General features: G+C 43.6%; 1 protein-coding gene across 1 annotated transcript in view; it reads right to left on the bottom strand.

The window, feature by feature from the left end:
* LOC102448586 (cytosolic phospholipase A2 epsilon-like) overlaps positions 1 to 19,501 on the bottom strand; it is a 35,189-nt gene extending 15,688 nt beyond the window's left edge. Inside the window, exons 1-12 of the mRNA XM_006130348.5 lie at positions 19,316 to 19,501; positions 18,541 to 18,627; positions 12,513 to 12,585; positions 11,665 to 11,801; positions 11,215 to 11,346; positions 8,424 to 8,464; positions 7,682 to 7,724; positions 6,605 to 6,674; positions 3,980 to 4,149; positions 3,770 to 3,856; positions 2,579 to 2,616; positions 1,793 to 1,928 (exon numbers count right to left, since the gene is read on the bottom strand). Coding sequence (XP_006130410.4) covers positions 1,793 to 1,928; positions 2,579 to 2,616; positions 3,770 to 3,856; positions 3,980 to 4,149; positions 6,605 to 6,674; positions 7,682 to 7,724; positions 8,424 to 8,464; positions 11,215 to 11,346; positions 11,665 to 11,801; positions 12,513 to 12,585; positions 18,541 to 18,627; positions 19,316 to 19,426 — 1,125 coding nt within the window. The 5' untranslated portion in view covers positions 19,427 to 19,501. The remainder of the gene's footprint in view (positions 1 to 1,792; positions 1,929 to 2,578; positions 2,617 to 3,769; positions 3,857 to 3,979; positions 4,150 to 6,604; positions 6,675 to 7,681; positions 7,725 to 8,423; positions 8,465 to 11,214; positions 11,347 to 11,664; positions 11,802 to 12,512; positions 12,586 to 18,540; positions 18,628 to 19,315) is intronic.
* Between the last annotated feature and the right edge of the window lie 627 nt (positions 19,502 to 20,128).

Genomic DNA, 20,128 nt, shown 5'->3' on the forward strand with positions numbered 1-20,128 from the left:
CTCTGATTCCTCACACTGACTCAGTCTTGACTCTGAGCTCTGACAGTCAGACACAGACTCTAGTTCTCATCTTTGGTCTTACTTCCTGATTTTGGACCTTCCTCAACCTCTGGGTCCTGCCCTCAGGCTACAACCTGTAGGCTTGACCACCTACAACTCAGATTCCTGACAGCCAGGTTCCAACCTGGACCCTAAAACAACAGATACACACTGCTCAATCTGAGTCATGAGAAGAATATTGATGCAGATGTTAGGAATCACATCGAGTGTGCTTGGTTCAAATGGAGGTATTTGATAGAAATTCCATGATAAGAATATGCTAAGTAAAATATAGCACAAAATGTATAAGACACAATTAGATCAGCCATGATGTACATCTCAGACGGCTAGCCAATGAAGAACGTAAGGATGTCCATAGTAGATCAGACTAATAGTTCATCTAGCCCACTATTCAGTCTTCCAACAGTGACAGGTGTCAGATGTTCAGGAAGACATGAGATATGTAGGTGAAAGAACATAAGATATGGGAGTCATGAGTCAAAAACCATGAGGAAGATCAAGAAAAATGTAGTTCTGTAATCCAAAAGAGATCATGTTGGAAGACACACTCAATAAGAATGCTTCGAGATAAAGAACAGAACATCCAACCTTGAATAAGTGGGACAAGACGAAGGCAAAGAAGATGGTATTGATCGAGTATTATTGTTATTTGTTTCCAGCATACCTAAAACATACTATGTTTGGTACAAATACAAAAGGAGGTATAATTCTTTACCTGAAGAGAAAACAAACATACAGATACAGAAGAGAGGTAATGTGAATCAAATAGTAAGACAGGAAGAAAACCAAGTAAGGACAGTATCACAAAAGCTCAAGGAGGGAAAATGTCAAGGAGGAGATGATTATAAAAAGTGTCAAAAGCATTGGAGAGAACAATGACAGTGAGGATGGAGTAAACCCTGAGATTTTGGCATGATTAAAGGCCTTGACTGAAAGCAATTTCACTGGAGGACAGAAATTGATAACCAGACGGGATTGGATGTAAAATGAATCAGAAGGAAATTTAATTCAGGGCAATGAGAGTAACTAGTGCATACTGTCAGTTGTGAGGTGAAAGAGGAAAGGAGACTGAGCAGTCATTAGAAGTTACAGTGTGAGGGAAAGTAGCTAAAGCACAAAGACAAGTTAAGGAAGATAGGTAAGGAACAATAGGGCAAGGAAAGGTAGGAGTGAGGAGGAGAGAGAGTTGCTGAGAGGTACAGAATAGTCAAGAAAGGAAGAAGAGGATAGTAGGGGGTAATGGGGCAAGTAAGAGGAGGGAGGAAAGAGATCATAGAGGACTGTTTGATGAAATGAACAGGATCCTTCATAGAAACAAAGGAGGGAGCAGCATGGGGTAAACGAAACAAAAGCAGTACTCTTTGGCCAGGAATACGACATAACTCAAAAGGAGAGAACAAATGTGTATGGGAGTAAAACAGTGGGGCAATGATACTTCATCGCAGGCTTTTTGTGAGGTGGGAGCAGGAAAGCAGGAAGCAGATTTTCAGAATGAGCCATGACTGAAGTATATTGGGATGGACTTTGTGCATATTCAAGACAGTGTAAGGGAGGGATAAGACAACTGTATCTATTGATGGGTTGGATAAGAAAATTGGTATCAGAGAGAAACTTCTTAAAGTGAGCCTCTCCACACCAGTCAGAAGTTTTGATAATAGTAAATGTGTCAGATTAGGTATCCAGATGCTGAGTGTTTGAGCTGAGCGGATCTCAGGGATCCTGTGCTACATACCTCGTCATCCTGCAAGTCCTCTTCTAACTGGAGAACCTTTTTCAGAGCAGCAGCAACATATTTCTTCCTTTTACACAGGAAATCCTGCTCCTGTGTGCACAAGTCAAACCCTAAGCGCACATCTAGGTCTTCTGAGCTGGAACAGAGACCAGGAAAAATACAGGCTTAGATACTGCATGTTGTTACTGATAGCCAGTTTTTGAATTTACAGTGCAAACAATCAACCACTTTCAAAAAGAGTCAATCTGACAAGAAAGTCTTTGTCCTTACATGGACTCACTGATGTAACATGAGCAAGGGGAAAAAAACAAGAAAAAAAGGGGAAAATTAACACCTATAAGTAAATTCTGAAGGATGAACCTGCTATGTTTTAGATGTAATCTTGTGACTGTATTTAGAGTTCAATACTTTTTGGAGAGCTGTACTAAAATAAGCTTTGCTGACTATATCTTATCAACTTTATACCTAAACAGCATAAAGTCAGATTGTGGATTGTGCTGAGCAGGAAACCAAGAAAACAGGGCAAATACAGATTTCAAATTGCTAAGTATGCCACTATTTTTATTTCATATATGGGTCTCATTAAACTGATGAAAATATTGGGTACAGTATATGCCACGTTCTTTTTTTATATATATGACATTCCAGCTTTCAGTCTAAATTAATTAAAAATTGTCAGCACAAATTGTTGACATACAGTAAGCAGACTTTTTCTATAAACAGACAAGGAGAAAGCAGAATTCAGCTGACAAAATCATCAACATCCAAAGAAGATGGATCTCTTACCAGTCTGTAGCCTTCACATTCAAATCAAATTTTTTATCCTGAAAACCCAAGAATACAAATAACTTAAGTGCCATCACATTTTTAAGGTTTCCCCTCCCTTCAGCTTTATCTTATCTCTCTTCAGCAATGCAGACCTAACCCAGAGATTCTATGTATATGGATACAACATCACTAATTTATTCTCTGTAAAGATGCTCATCCTAAACAGATGAAGACCGTGGTAGTACTAGCCAGTGTTTGCCTCCTCCCATGTGGCTGTGTGGGATTTGCTGCCCATCAGAAAGCTGGTGCTACCCAAGTTCTGCAGCTAGTTAAAATAACCCCTCATTCCCAAACAGGAGGAATTAAGTGGCAGTGCCCCAAATCTTAGCACTGTGATTTATCATTAAGATCAGGATGGAGTGCCTACAGTGTCACTCACAAAAGTCTGAAGTGGCAAGCACTGGTTGAGAACTAGTGAAATAAATGGCAGTTCAAGGTGACTTGCTTGAATAACCATAAAAATCTTATTATAACTATTGGCTTTTGTAGATCTCAGGGTTTTTGTGAGTAGTAGTGTGTTTTCTTTTCAAAAGCTAAATTTTGGCTCTGAGCAACATCACTTAATTGTGGCCCTGTAATGAGGGTTTACATGAGCATAAAGCATATTGCTGATCACCATAAAACTGCAGAATCATAGAATAAATCAGGAGTTTCCAACATCCCAGTCTTTTCAGGTAACTGCACCAGTATTCTGGGCCGAGGTCTCTGATTATATCAGCCATTCTCCTCCACCTTCCATTCACTGCAATGAGTTTGGAATCGTGGAACTCCCAATCCCAGGTGCATGAATACAAGATTGCATTGCAGAGCAAGTCTAAGCTCCACCATGGTTGTGTGGCTACCGCTGGTGCTGCAGGATCACAGACAACATGCAAAGAGTTAATTGACCTCTGTGGGACAGAAAGAGAGCTGGCTCTAAAGATTCATGCAGAGGGAAAGGGGCACAGCCTTCAAAATCAAATTTCCCTAACCTTCTTCCTCCATAAGGATAACGCCAGAAAATCTCATTGAAGAAATTACCTTCATTCTTTCTCCTCCATTTACCCCTTTTTCAATATTTTTTCCAAGGTCTACACCATTATTGTTACACTGATGATAACCCAGATATGGATCAGTGTTTATTCCTAAGAGCTAACAGTAGGCACTCACCTCTGTTATTGTTACTTTCTCTCCTATGGGAAGTGAATTGAGAGCCACATATGGGGAGTCTGCCTTCGTATGATAGGAACAGGTACGCTAAAGAAATGCATACAAATTTTTTATTATAAGGAGTAAAGTGAAGATGGATTAATGTTGCTGTCTAATGCATCTGTTTCTTTAAAGTTACTACTAAGTTTATTAATTCCAATGATAACTTACAAAGGAGTAATATGGTTTCTCCTTTGGCAGAATAACATCTAGTGCTGGGTGCTTATTCTCAACATAGTGGAACTTAGTGAGACTTGAAGCTGAAATGATGGGATCAGAGGCCAGTGTAAGTTCTTGGGTCTCTTCATGGGACCCTTTCACTGTGAGGGAGATGTTTTTTCCTAAAGGAAGAAGACAAAGCGCATACAGAACTTACTATTATTAGACCGGAAATGTAGCATTGTAGGGGTATTTTAAAAGCCTTGTAATTAAACTAAATTGCTCTAGACTGAGTTTCAAGAGACCACTTATTAAGCAATATTATTTTATTAAAATATTTAGATAAATGGGAAGTTGGATAATCAATTTACCCTCAAGGCATTAGCAGAAATTAGGGTAAAATGAAGTTTCACCAGAAGTGGCTCGGATACATGAAGTTTTTGGAGTTTTGCTTCCATTTATTTGCTTCTATTTTATTCAAGACCAGCAAATCTTTAGCAATATACCACATGTGAGAGTCATGAATAGAAAACATCCGGGGCCGTTAATGAATGGAACAATTTATCTAGGTTTGTCTGTTGTATCTTTAGTTCCTTTATAAATAAAAGGTTTTTATTACTACACTTCTTGCAAGGGCTGTTATTTCCATAGCAATGAAACTGTTTGAGTGAGATGACCTTGTAGTTAGGATACTGGCTGGGACTTGGGCAGTCCTGTTGACAGCAGTTCCAGGCCCCAGGGCAGAATAATCGATGGGCCCACAAACATGCACAAGCCATGTCCATGTAGACATAGTCTTCCTGACATTAAGTAAGCATAGTTGCATCTATGCTTCCACATGGCCACCAGGTAGGGTTGTTAACTGTTTAATCACACAAACCCAAAGACCCTTGCACTGCCTCCCTGACCTACTGTTTTTGAGGTCTTGCCCGTGTCCTGACCCTTCTCACTCCATACAATCCTCACTCCCTCCATCACTGGCTCTCCACCACCCTCGTTCACTTTTACCAGACTGGGGAAGGGAGTTAGGGTGTGGGAATGGGCTCTGGGAGGAAATGAGTGCAGAATGTGGACTCTGGGGGAGTTTGCATGTAAGGTGTAGGCTCTGTGCTAGAGCGGGGTGTTGGGGAGCAGGAGGAGGTGAGAAGGGTAGTTCTTACTTCAAGTGGCTCCCCAAAATGACTAGCACACCCTTCTGGCAGTGGCTGTTAGGCAAGAGGATCTGATGGTCTCTGCAGGTTGCTGCCTACAGGCATTACCCCTGCAGTTCCCATTGGCTGCAGTTCCTGGTCAATGGGAGCTGTGGAGTTGGTGCTTAGGGTAGAAGCAGCACAGAGAGGTCCCTTGCTCTCTAGAGCAGCAGGACATGGTGGCCACTTCTGGTAGTGGCACAGAGTCACTTTTGTCCCTCCCCCTCATCAGCAGGTCTGGACTCAGGAAATCTCAGTTCAGGTCTCATCTCTGCCACAGAGATCTTGTGTGACTTTGGGTAAATCACTTAATCTCTCTGTGCCTCATTTCCTGAGCTGTGAAATGGGAATCACATTCTTTCCTCTGTCTATCATGTCTATTGAGACTGTAAACTCCTCCAATGTGGGCTATCTCTTACCACAGTCTTATACAGAGTAGGAGGGAAAGAGTTGTTTTTTTTAAAATACCCTATTCACTAAAATAACACATTTTCACACCTTTAATATGGGTTAGTTGGTCATGGTCAGCCCCAGAGCCAAAGGTATGTAGATGTTTGATTTGAAAGGGAGTTAGGACCCAGATACCTGTGAGCAGTTTGGCCAAAGTGCTTAATGGGTTTTAAATACGTTAATTAAAATGGGTTAACTAACAAGCTTTTTAAACAAGTCTTTTCCCTAATTTAGACAGGGCCTGCATGTTTCTACAATGCCTCACACAACAGGGCACCATGGTGCTAACAATATAAAAATGAACAAAACATTTTAGATTAAATCTGGAAAAAAGCCTCTAGAAGAAACATTAAAATGTAACATGCAGGAAGTTGTCATTGTTTTGCTAATATTTTTTCAAGAAATGCACAAAGGAAAGAAAATATAAAAACAACATTACTGCAATGCCATGCTTGAGATTTTAATCACAGAAAGGTCAGACAATTCTAGTTATAAAATCAATATTAATTCTATACACTTGAATATTTGGTCTGGATAGATTGCTCTCTCATTAAATTAATATCACACTGGACAATGTGATTCACTATTTGGAAAACAGTACAACACAATGTAATGTTAAGCAATTGTACTCTTTTCTATATGTTGTATTCTGAATTATTTCACTTAAGTTGTGTAATCATTTATGAAAAGCCTTTTGTAATGATCAACTCACATAAGGAAACAAAATTAATGCTGCTATCAGAATCATAACTTTAACCTTTGTGTGATTAAAATCTCAGCTTTAGTGTTATTTCAAAAGAGTTCACTAAACAGATATGTGTCATGCAGTCCACGTAACCAGTAACATAGATTATTCTTTTACAGTTGATGTAACAAAGTTGTGTCATGTGGAAATATTATATTCCATTTATTTATTTTAATGATTCATAGAATAGCCAATCCCCATAGCAGAATCAACATTGGGTTACTTATAGCCAGTTAATTAAGCAAATCTCACGTGAATAAGGCTTCCTTTTCTTTCCCCTCTTCTCATCCACTTGAATTTCTAAACAGCAGACTTTGCGAGACTGCAACAGAGATTAGTAATAAAATAACTCATGGTGTAGAATAGCATGGCTTGAGGTTCTATTTCTCATCCCTGATGCATTGCTATTGAATGTTATGTAGGCAGTCTGCTCAGCCCCTAATAAAACCAAATGTTCCACAATGACCCTGCTATCCAATTATGAATGAAACTGAATAACTGTAGAGAGTCATATGTGCCATCAGCTGTAAGAACGGTAGTTGCGACTTACAACCGAGCTTCTCTGAAGAGTGTATGGAAAGCCAAAGAGCATTATCAGGATATGGAGAAGCAAAAAAGACTAATTCAGATGAAAAAATGAGAAAAAGCAACTAAGAGAACCAGTGTCCCTGGAAAGCAGAGCCTTTGAGGAATTGTTATTGTTATGAATGTTTAAGTGCTAGTAATTTGCAGGAATGGTTTAAGAAAAAAGACTATGGGAAAGCAAATTGTTCCTCCACCATTTCATACAGTGTCAGTGGATTGGACTGAATACCAATGTCTGTGGGGGAGCTCATAGCTTTACAGATATCTGTGTCTCCCACTGCAGGAAATAGGGTAAGAATGATGGCTAAAAGGCAGCTTCCCACTACACCACTCCCAATTTTTGTCAGAAGGACTCATTCCACTATATTGTAGGACTGCTGACTTGACAGACCTCACAGCTGCTCCAGTCAGAGCTTTCCAAACATGACACACGGGCGGGGATGGTGTGAGTCCAATGACTAAGGAGGAAATCATATCTACATTTTCAGTCTCAGCCGCTCTCTGCAGGAGTGTATGTTGTTCTTATGAGTGCAAAGCAACTCACAGTTTCTCAAGTCCCGCCTAGAATTGCCAAACCTCTGGGATTGTCCTGGAGTTTCCAGGAATTAAACATTAAACTTTAATTAAAGATTATGTCATGTGGTGAAACCTCCAAGAGTCTGACAATCAAAATTGGCAACCCTCATCCCACTTGCATTATGAGTACTCTAAAGGACAGGAAAGATAACGGAACATAAATGTTACCACTAGAACTCCATTAGTTACGATGGTTTCAGAGGGACCTGAACTAGGAAACAAAATGAAAAGTGCATGTTTAGTAATGGGTGCAGTATAATTCAATGAGACTTTTCTCCCAACTGTTAGCTTCCTTATCTTAGTTTTGTGCTACATTTTGGACATGTGCCTGAGCAAAGGAATAATTCTAGAAGACTCATGGTTCAAGTCTCCCATGGCAAAAGCACAACAGCTCGTGAGGTTCTAGTTGTCAAGTTCAGCTAACAAAGATTTCCTATCGGGCCAAGCTGAGGTTACAGGTGGCTTCATTTGGATAAAGTTTCCAAATTTAAAACCAGGATTTCACACAAAACATTGATGCATTTTTCAAAGATCCCATTACACCATTAACAGGACAGTATTGCCTCATTTATCTCAAAGACAAACTATCAAGCTGCTAATGCCAGATGCAGGGATGGACTGTCCTACTAATCATGTCTTAATGGATATTTACAGGAAAAACTTAACTACCTTTTCAATAATTCATCCCCCTCTGTGAAATTCTTCTGCCAGTCCATGATTCACTGATGATTCTCCCAGAATGCACCATTCTTTGATATTATGCATATGATAAATCTCATTGTAAATTATGCTTATTGGTAGTAGTGTCAAAGAATAATGCATTCTGGGCCAATGAAATGGACTCATTCATTAGTCACTGAATTGTTGCTTCCGTCCCTTACAGATTCTATTGCATTTGGCTTTTACTTACATACTCTCCAGTCTGAATTCCACCTCCAGCTCCTCATTTCTCTGAAGAAAGAAAGATAATATGGTTATTATACCAAGGATTCTCAAACTGTGGCTCATGCACTACTAGTGATCTGTGGATCACTTTGTGGTGATCCATTGATACCTGCCAGTTCCCCTGGTGCTGGCTTCTTCTAGCTGCTTTTACATAAGCACTAAGACTCTTTATTGCTAAGAACCTAGATGTCTATAAAAGCAGCGGTTAACAAAGATGAGATATCAGCTTACCTATCTCTACTGTGGGCTGCTGTTATTTGGGGGAGCAGGCAGGAATGAGATGCTGTCTGGGATCACAGAGAGATGCTGTCTGCAGCCCATTAGTGGGAGAAAAGCTAGAGACTGTAAATAGAAGGAAGTCTTCTAGGATAAATCTACACTGCTGCTGGGAGGTGTGATTTACAGTGTGGGTAGACAGACTCACACTAGCTTGAACTGAGTTAGCTTGCTGAAAACAGCAGTGTGGGCATCACAGCATGGATTACCCACCCGAGGCCAAGCCTGTCTGACCGCCTAGGTCTGCACTTGAGTGGCCAACTTAAGCTGCCACCAGTGCTGCAACTTTCATGTGGCTATATTTATCACACTAGCTTCAGCTCAGCTAGTCAGAGCTTGTCTTTGCACCCTGAGACCACATCTCTTCACTGCAGTATAGATAAACCACTAGCGGGAGAGAAGGTTCTGGATTGCCGGGGAAGAGGGTAACTAGGAACTGAGGATGTGTCTGCACTTCAAACAAGGGGTGTGATTCCCAGTTTGAGGAGACACTCTCACTAGCTCTGAACTAGCATGTTAAAAATAGAGTGTAGATGTGGCCTGCAGCCAAGCCACTACCTACATATTCAGAGCAACTAGTCCTTCATGTAGGATGATCAATGGGAACTGAAAACAGAGGGCCTATGTTCCCTGAAGGGACTGTTCTTGAGGGGGCAACAGGATAAGAGCTAATGCTAGGAGTTAGGCTGAAAACAACTCAGCCTCATGGACAGAGCAGTCCAGAGTGTTTAATAAAGTTCTACTTGTTCAATTTAACCTGTATTCAGCTACGCTTGTTGCAAATGAGACACTGCTGCTGTAGGTTAGGTTTACCAACACTCCAGAATTAGCCTGGAGTATCCAAGAATTAAAGATTAATATTTAATTAAAGATATTGTCATGTGATTAAATCTCCAAGAATACATATAACCAAAACCGGAAGCCCTACCAAAGATACATTTTATTTTTAGTGAGCTAGATCAAACAGAGCTGGGAATCACATACTCACTCACCTGAAGTGTAAAAGTACACACACACCCCCAACAAACATGAAGGGGAGCAGTGGAAGAGGAGGAAAATGTCACCTGGCACTATGCCCAGGCCTGCTGAGTAGAAGGAAATCTGGCTTTAGGGCAGCATGGATGAGGATGGAGAAAAGGGAGGTCAGCTGTCAGGAGAGGGAGGGTTAGATGGGAATTGAGGAGATGAACAACTGAAGAGTGAAAGGATTCTGTGTGATTAATATAGTCTTTTATAAAGGACAATGCACTTATCGCATTAAAAATGTACCTAAGTTCTTTCTATTATTTCTGCATTATAAGCAATTGTAGCTCTCTCAGGCACATTTTGGGATTACAAAAGGAATCATGACTGAGATATTGGAAGGCAAATGTGAGCTTCAAATAATCGCTCCAACAGACTTGGTTCATGATATGAAAAATGTTAAGAATCCCTGAACAACATGATAATGCTTCCTGTTCAGAACAGCTCTGTTGCATGTATAAACTCAACCCCAATACAAAATGTGCTGCTGCAAAATCATCTTTAGTTTTTTGTAGCAGACGCAGCTTACTTCATCTTTTCAAGACTTAAAAAAAAATAAAAGCGACAACCTATACGTGACTTTATTTTGCAATACAAATCCTGCTCTGACTCTTTGTGTTGGTGGGGGGATACATTATATAAATACTATATCCTGTGCTCCTGTTGCTTCGACCTCTCTGAGCACTGTGAAAAGTACACAAACATTCTCCACATGAACAGACACAGGATATTTTCATCTCTCCTACCTAGCCAACACTCTTTACCGTAGCACTGGTAGTGCCTGAGCCAATGACATAGCTTGGACATAACACACCATGTAGATTCTAAGCTTTCCTGTTAATTGCCCCTTCACACCAGTTGTATATATGCCAATGTGTCACTTAAGGAACTTGTTTTAAAAAAAAGACATGGCTTTCCAGGCATGACTTTCAAATTTGCATTCTAAATAGGAATTTATACAGCTAATTCTCAATGTAAGTGATCAGTTGTGCAGTACAATTTAGACATCTTATTTAGTGTCACACTGTATAATTATAAGCTATGCATAAACGAGTACTAGACACGATCTACTATCAGTTGCAGGAGTCAGCACTACCACCACCTAATTGCTGGGTTGGTGCCAATAAGCTGTGACAGAGAACATGGAGTAATACCTGTTGGAGGGGAGAATAGTCTCCAGCCAGCTTTGGTGGCAAACTCATCCAAGAAACTGCTTTGCAGAGAGCCTCCCATTTTCACCAGCCCCCATTGTCCAAAAGTGCTGAGGCAAAACTCTTCAGTTTGCAACAGCAAAGAGGCCTTTCCAGGGATTAGAATGAGAGATTACTATCCTCTGTATGGGGGGCAATCCAATACACAGGAAGGAAAACCATAATATAATACAAATGGACAATTAGGCAGAAGACCCAGGAGAGCACATCCCTTTGACCTAGCCCTTCCCTTATTTCATACATCACCTGTGGATCAGACTTAAAGTACATGAGAACTCTTTCTCCAAGTGGAAGTTTAGCGACATCAAAGCGCACAGTGAAGAGGTGATCATCCTGGGTAACATCATCCTTATCGCAGACACTCAGCTCCAGCACGTTCTGGGAAGGGAGGTAAGTGATTTTAGAATTCTGCATTCTGGCTTTCAAAAGAGTCCAGGAAGCAGGAAATCCTGAGGAAAATCTGTATTTAGGTTGTGCAAGGAAAGGGGGAGAAGGAAAGAGAGTGGCTTCCCACAGCTCCCCTCGGCTGCAAAGGAAGAAACGGAGCCAATGGGAGCTGTGAGACTCCATGGCCGTGTTGCCAGTAAATAAACAAACTGGGGCAGCCAGTTAATATGTTTCTGAAAGTGGTTTTGCGGAGCACTTTCAGAAACACTGCTCTAGAGCACACGTACGAGGGAGCTCTCAGGGCCGTACCTTGACCTGGCTCTGAATCATGTAGCAGAAGGTTTCATTCCAGACTGGGTCTTTGCAGTTGCTGATGGTTTTAGTCTGGAACTTTTCAGCTGAAGCTGTCGGCAGCCACAGGGCTACATAGCAATCAGACTGGCTTACTGTATATTAAAAAGAAAAGCTTGCTAAATGACAATACAACAATTTATGCAGTGCTAATTGGCACTAGAGGAATGAACACACTGAATAAAAAAAGCTTTCATGTTTGTCCAATATATCCAGCCCACTCCAGGTAATAGGGGCAGAGAAAAGAGGAGAAAATTAATTCTTCTTTGTATAACTGTAACCAGAGCCACAATAAGCATGTTTTTAAAATGTTTTCCATTCTATACAATTAACTTGTTATTTTCTTATTGAGCTTTTGATTACTTTTTTTTTTGAAAAAGGATGAATATTTAAATAGCCCGGGAGGAAAAAAAGCATAGCAATATCACACCAATATATGCCTGGCCCTAACATAAGGGCACAGGATGGGCAAGAGCACAGCCTACATCAGGGTCAGACACAGTCGCAGTCCTTGCTTTCTGTAGAATGCAGTAACTGCTCTCTCAATTTCCCTCTGAGCCTGAGGAGGGGTGTGAGATAGGTTCAAGCAATTGCCTTGCTCACTCCTCTACTCTGGCACTTGGTGCTGGATCAGCACACATATATGCTACATCTTTTAAAAGGGTGTAGCAGTGAGTGGCCTCCCTCTGGGCACTGAGGAAGTCTAGAAAGCTGCCTTCTTCCCTGGAGGAGCACAGGTCCCCCTGGAGCAGAACAACTCAGCACCATTCCCAGTACAGAATCTCTAGATCAGTATAGTTACTCACAGGCATCTGTCCGAAGGAGATTCCTTGCCCTTATGACTCTTACAGTGAGCAAGTAACAAGGAGATCTTTCTGTCTGCAGAATAAACATACAAAAGGCAAGGGTGAACATTGAAATATGGGGTGTGCTGAGAAGATAGAAATGGTCAGGAGGGAGAAATACCTAACAGATAAGCAATGTGCTCAGGCAACCACTTTATGATAATAAAATAATCAACAAATCTATTTTACTACTAATCATCCAAGCCAGATTCTGGGATTAAAACAATGAGAGACACTGATTCATACAATTATGGAAGTTTGGTTTGGTTTCTAACTAAAGTCCAGATGTGCTAGACTGAATTATTCAGGAGCTGGATTTTTTTCATGTAATTTTTAGGTGAGAATAAGAAAAATTGCAGAGGTTTTTACAAATGGTACCGTTTTAATGCTTCGAGATCCAGCCGCCAGTGTTGCAGCACACGTGGCATGGGAGTCAGAGAAGTGGCTGCTACTCCCAGCCAAGCTCTTCGTAATGTATCAATGCCTCCTATGGGAAATATTTACTCCAGAGTCCTCACACTGCTGCTAATCTCAATTTCAGTCCTCTCTGCTTTGGAACCCCCCTCATGCTACTCACCATGGAATATTTATTCCTTTGAAGTGATTTCTTGTAATTGCATGATAGCACTGAGCTAAACTCTGTGCTTCCAGTGTACTGAGATTGATGAGACTCTTTTCTTGAATTCTGAACACTCTGGTATGCAGCGTCCTCTTATCATAACTTAAAGCAATGTAAGAGAGTGTGTGTGGGGGGGGGGGGGGGGAATGGGTCTGAAGCTTTTCCCTCCATGCATATTGGGATGCATGAAACCATAGAGACAGAATCACCAGGCAGGTGAAAGGGGCTGGCTAGGGGTGCACCCCTCCCCTGTCTGGAACTGCCCTGCGCATCAAACCCCCAAAGCCCTCAGGTGCCCTTTAGGGAAGGTAGTGGGAGGGCTGCGGCTTCTTCCTCCCCTCATTCATACAGTAACATTGCTGACTGTTCCCCATCTTCAGGGAGTGAGGGAAAACTGCAGTTTTCTGCATTCCTTATTTTGGCTGGGGAGCAAAAGGGCAGACAAATCGGTTCGGCCTCAGCCAGGGGATATGCACTCCTCCCCTGGCTGTGCTCACTGGAGCTGCAGTGGCCATGGAGAGGTGCTTCTCACCTGGCCTCAAGCTGTTGCAGTGAGAGAGCGCTGAGGTCGTTCTCTCTCTGGGGCAGCCTGCATACTGAAGCCCTCATCCCCACCCCCACCCAAGGGCAATGATTTAAATGAGGAAGAAGAAGAAATAATTGAGTTAAGGACCTGAGCAATGCTGGGTAAATCTTCTAGTAGTTTAATAAATGCCATTATATTAGAGAAAAACATTTTTTTATTTCTGCTAACTTTCCCATGGGGTACGTCTACACTACAATGTTAATTCGAACTAACGGATCCAGACTAAAAAACTAGTTCGAATTAGCGTTTTGCTAATTCGAACTAGCATGTCCACATTAAGTGGACCCTGAACCAGGCTTAAGGATGGCCGGAAGCAGTGCCGGCAGGGCATCAGAGGAGGACTTAGAGCGTGGAGATGCTATCTCAGGCTAGCCGAGGGCTGTGCTTAAAGGGTCCTGACCCCCACCCCGGACAGACAGTTCTCAGGGGTGTCCCGCTTGCAAAGCAGTCCTGGCTTGGATTGCCCAGAGTACCCACACTGGGCACATCACAGCACTCGGCCATCAGACCGGCTGCACTTGCTGCAGGCTGCCATCTGGGGAGAGGGGGCAATTGGGGGGCTGCAGGAGAACTTCCACCCCCAGAAGCCCACAGAGCCAGCCCAGTCCTCCCCGTCGGGGGCACGTACCCCATTCCTCCCTCACCTCCTTTCTCTTACCCTTCCCTAGCCCCTCTACTTGATGTACAAAATAAAGGACAACTGTGTTCAAAAATGGAATCTGTCTTTATTGAACAAAACTGGGGGAGACTGGGAAAAGGAGGTGGGAGAGGGGAAGAGAGAGGCTGGGGAGGGCAACTAAAATGATCAGGGGTTTGGAACAGGTCCCATATGAAGAGAGGCTAAAGAGACTGGGACTTTTCAGCTTAGAAAAGAGGAGACGGAGGGGGAACAGGATAGAGGTCTCTAAAAGCAGGAGTTGGGTGGAGAGGGTGCATACAGAAAAGTTCTTCATTAGTTCCCATAAAGAAGGACTAGAGGACACCAAAGGAAAGGAATGGGTAGCAGGCTTCAAACTAGTAACAGAAAGTTGTTCTTCACAAAGCAAAGAGTCAACCTGTGGAACTCCTTGCTGCAGGAGGCTGTGAAGGCTAGAACTAGAACAGAGTTGAAAGGGAAGTGAGATCAAGTCATGGAGGTTGGGTCCATGGAGTGGTATTAGTCAGGGGGTAGGAGTGGTGTCCCTGCCCGAGGTTTGTGGAAGGCTGGAGAGGGATGGCACGAGACAAATGGCTTGGTCACTGTCTTCGGTCCATCCCCTCCAGGGTCCCTAGGGTTGGCCGCTGTCGGCAGACAGGCTACTGGGCTAGATGGACCTTTGGTCTGACCCAGGACTGCCATTGTAAGCTCAGGGCTCAGGGTCGGGGGTCTCAGTGGAACCCACTTGATTCTCTTGCATACCTGCTCCTGGGTGGCCAGGCTGGCAGCTATCCTTCCCTAGACGGCCACTTTCCTGTGCCTAGTGCGGAGATCGTGGACGAGGTCCACGATGTCCGCACTAGCCCAGGCGGGTGCCCGCCTCTTGCGGTCCCGGGCAAGCTCCCGGGAGCCGCCAGCCTGGTCCTGGGAAGAGGCGGAGGGCTGGGTGGCAGAGGGTGGCTGGCTCGTGCCGTGCCAGGTGCAGGGTCTGCTGGCTGGGTGCTGGCAGGCTTGCACCTGGCACGGGCATCGTAGCCAGCCCGTGCCCCTTTAAGGGGCCCGGGGCCGGGAGGGGGGCATACGAGTTTCCCTGGTGTTGGCCAGAGTGGCCACCAGGGAAAGCTGGGGAGGGCTAGCCTCCCACTAGTTCGAATTAAGGGGCTACACAGCCCTTAATTCGAACTAGCTAGTTCGAACTAGGCTTAATCCTCGTAAAATGAGGATTACCTAGTTCGAACTAAGCGCTCCATCAGTTCGAATTAAATTCGAACTAACGTAGCGCTAGTGTAGCGCCTATGAAAGTTAGTTCGAACTAACATTCGTTAGTTCGAACTAACTTTGTAGTGTTGACATACCCATGGAGAATCAAGAGAAAAGCATTCAAATCCATCATGCTCTGAGAAATGTTATGCAGTGTTAGCATATTCCCTTTATTGATGACAAACACAAAATCTATCATTTACATATTTCATTTTTAATCTGTTTATCAGTGCCACAATCAGAGGCTCCGAAATAGAAGTATATTCTACAGTGGATGCACAGGGAGCAATCGGATCATTTTTTATTTTCTTATGCATTATGAGCTCAAAACAGCACCCGCTGAAGTCAATGGCAAAACTCCCACTCACTTCAGTCATGCAGGATTTGGCCTTATCAAATATTAACATGCATAAAATATAAATATCCAGGGTTGGTTTGTCCTGTGACTATCAAGGGCTGGTACTAGATGACCTCTCCAAGTCCCTTCCAGCTCTACCCCTCCATGATTCTATGGTTAAGTAGCATTTCAACTAAATCAATGAGGTGTTTGACACATTGACTTATAAGGCCTGATTTTTAGCCATCAACCTCTGCTTTGGCACATTTGGCAGATGCAAACTCTTGTGCCTACACTTGAACTATTCCAATTTGCACCTAAGGCAAAATGGATAATCAGCACAGACACATGAATACTCTATATTCCTCAGAAGAGATCACCAACTCATGAGACTAGTCTGATCTACGTACCATGCCCAGGTCTAAAACCAGGGACCAACTGAAATACAAAGATTCCGAATGACACTAGCATCACCTTCTCAATACACTTCACCAACAAAGGAGAAGATTAGAGGCAGGGTGAAAACTGGAAAAAGCTGTTGTCTTAGATAAAGCTGGTACCCTGACTTCCAGTAGGGAGGATTTAATATAATGTTAATTCATACCTTGTGAAGCCTTATATTGGGATGACTTTCTATCTAGCAGAGGCCAGAAGTAATGTTGACCCATAAAACTAGGATTTGTACCACTTGAAAAACCAAGGAGGCACTGCACAAGATTCACTGAAGGTGCAAATTGTCCCAGCTCCACTTATGTCAATTACCCCTCAAACCAGAAATAAATTTGTCTTCATCTGTCTATATATTTTAGAAATGTCTGTCTGTCTGTCCATCTGTGAATCTGTTTGTTCAAGAACTCCTCCTAAATGATAAGAACTAGGACCACCAAATTTGGGATGCAGCTTCCTTTTATCTTAGGTCAGGATTTGGTTGTTCCAGGAAAATGGGAAGTGCTGGGAATGGGACAATTTTCCAGGACATGGAAAGGGAGGAAGCTGCTGTTTAGAGGGACTGAGCATGGTGACTGGGGGCAGAGAGTGCTGGTGAGAGCAATACTGCACAATGACCACTGTGGGCTCCTACCGCAAACCCTTTCCCCCCCTCAGCTGTTGGCTGCAGCACCAGGGAAGGGAAAGAAGAAAGCCTGCCAGTGAAGAGACATGTAGGGGGAGAAAAATGCTTCTGCTGGCCAGGGGATGAGAAGGCCTCTTCTAGCCAGGAGGGGAGAGAAATCCTTGCCAGATGGGACACCCCCCCACACCCTGAGCCCCTCCTCAAACCTCCATCCTCACTCTCCCACCCACCCTGCCCTGATTCCTGCACTTCCCACACTGCCAACCCCCTGCCCCGAAGGACCCGGGCAATCCTGGGTAATTCTTCTAGCCTATAATAATACACATTTTACAGTAGAAAGTCCATTTAAATCAACCCCTTTTAATGTAACAGAAAGACACTAAAAGAAATTTTTCATGCACCAAAACTACAAAATTTTAATATGAACAAAGAACGATTTACATGTTAAACATCAACATGTTTCACCCATAAACAAGCCTGCTGACAGCAATTCCAGGCCCCAGGGCAGACCAATCAGAGGGCCTCCATGCAGAGACAAGCTGTGCCTGTGCAGACGTGATCCGCCTGACATTTGGGCGGTACTACACTTGCACTGGCTGGTGTCCAGCAAGCTGCCGGCTGCGCTGTTGGGCACATTCCTCTGGCATGGCCAGAGCTTCTATATGTCAGCTCAATGGGGTTGCCAACTGTCAACCACATAAACCCAAAGACCTTGCCCTACCCCCTGCCTCTTCACGGAGGCCATGCCTCTGGTTTGCCCTTCTCTGAGGCCCAGCCCTGCCCACTCCATCTCCCATCCCTCCATTGCTCACTCTCCCCCACCCTCGTTTACTTTCACCAACTTTGGGCAGAGGGCTGGGGTGTGGGAAGGGGTGATGGGTCAGGCTCTGGAAAAGTGTTTGGGTGCAGGAGGTGGGCTCAGGAAGGAGGGCAGGGTGTGGACTCTGGCCTGGGGCAAGAGGTGTGGGTTTCTAGGAGGGACTTTGGGTGTGGGAGGGGATGCAGGGTACACTGAGGCAGGGAGTTAGGGTGCAGGAGGGGATGAAGGGGCAGTGCTTACCTTGGGCGGCTTCTGATAGCAATTGGCACATCCCTCTGGCAGCAGCTGCTAGGTGGGCGATAAGGGGTCTCTGCCAGCCAATGTGGGTTGCAAAGTCACACTCAGGATGAGGGCAGCGCATGGAGAAACCCAGACAAGGGCCGGAAGGATGCGCCAGCTGATTCTTTGAGTAGTGTGTAGTGAGGGCAGGCAGGAAGCTTGCCTGAGTCCTGCTGCACTGCTGGCAGTGGTAGTGGCTAGGGACCCCTGGGCAATTGCCTCTGGCCCTCCTCCATCAGTGGACCTTCCTTTTAAGCTGGGTTTGCTGAGCCATTATGGTGCTATTCAAATGATCAGTGAATAAATCTGTCCTCCCCTTCCTTCTGCCATCAGAAACCACCCTAACATGGTTTGATTTTGAAATTCTCTTGTATAGTACCTTGTGGTCAGCAGTCCCCTGCAGCATGCATGGATTCCTCTCCTTGGCTTCTCCCATTCCCAGTGGAGTACTCTTAGTGCTCGAGTTCTGCAGCCAGAGAGGAAAAGGGTGATACTCAAAAGCAACTTCTCACCCTGCAGTATCACTCACAATTATACATTTGGAACAGCAATAACAAAGGCTGAAAAGCCCAAATTGAGAGCTACAATATGAAACTGCTCATCTTGTACTATGTCATTGTGTACAGTACACCCTAATTACTTTAACTGGTACGAATGTAGGCACAAAAATCATATACCCTTTGTAGGAAACAGCAGAGGGTGAAGACTCCTCTCCGCTGTGGCTATAAAAGGAACAGTAAACCTGCTCCTGTAGACTCACCCGCCTTGCTTCCCACCTGAACCTCCACTGCCTCTTCCCTCCTTAGGGGCTAATCAGATCACATTTTAAGATAACAATTTAAAACAAGAAAAACATGAACCACACAAAAAGCCCCATGTGATCTGATCATTTTTTAAGTGACGCTCTCTCCCCAAAGTGCTTCCCCCTCTCCTTCCTCCGCTTCTGGCCTGTTGTCATTTCTCATTAAGACTAGAAGTGCCCTAAGGCAAGGACCTTCTCCCCAGATGATAAAAGCCACACATAACAATTAATATAATAAAAATTAATGACCAAGCAGAACAGCCAGCAACTGCTTTTGTGCTGTACACACCGTAATGGCTTGGAATTCCAAGCAATCTTAAAGCAACCAACCGGTTGAGAGAACTTTTTTTACCTGAGGTAAACTGGCACAGGATTCCATTGCGGTGTCTGTTACACACAAGTCCAATGTGACCAATGACATCTGAATACCATGTCCAACAGCTGGCAGCAATTCTTGAAGCATATTTATAGATTTTAAAGTAGCAGAAGCAGCAGAGCAGCTGTTTTATAAACTGACTCAGAGCCTCACCCCTCTCTGATGTCTCAAACCAAAAGAATCTTCTCTCGTTTCCTCACACTAAGAGAGTGAATCGTTTGAGTGACTGCAAAGAGGGATGATTTCCTTTGCAGATGGAGTAGCAGGAGGACAAGAGATGCTGAAACTACAGAGCTCTATTCTTCCCAGTGATAGTGTTTTGGGTAATAAACAACTTTTTTTTGTCATTTATACTGTACCCTTTCCTCTCAAAGGGATCCCCAAAAAGTGCTTTGCAAACTGCATTTTGAGCACCACCAAAATGCACGTATCTCTGATTGTAGACAGTGATAACCAATTAGCAGACAAGAAAGTGCTGTTCTCTTGAATTGAACTGCTTAAAACTGTTATGAGTCTCCCCAAGACCCTTCACCTACATGGCTGTCATGCTCGTCTCTAGGGAGACAGGAAATATGGTGAATCAGGAAGGGCAGGTCTACTCTATAAAGTTAGTTCAGTATAACGACATCACTCAGGAGTGTGAAAAATCCACATCCCTGAACGATACAGTTATACCAACCTATCCCCCAGGGTAAACAGTCCTATGTCAGTGGGAGAGCGTTTCCCATCAACATAGCTACCGCTTCTCATGGAGGTGGATTAACTATGCCAATGGGAGAAGCTCTGCCA

The sequence above is a fragment of the Pelodiscus sinensis genome, chromosome 5 (genome assembly GCF_052426305.1).
Source record: "Pelodiscus sinensis isolate ZL-2025 chromosome 5, ASM5242630v1, whole genome shotgun sequence".
In the NCBI taxonomy this organism is placed as follows: domain Eukaryota; kingdom Metazoa; phylum Chordata; order Testudines; family Trionychidae; genus Pelodiscus; species Pelodiscus sinensis.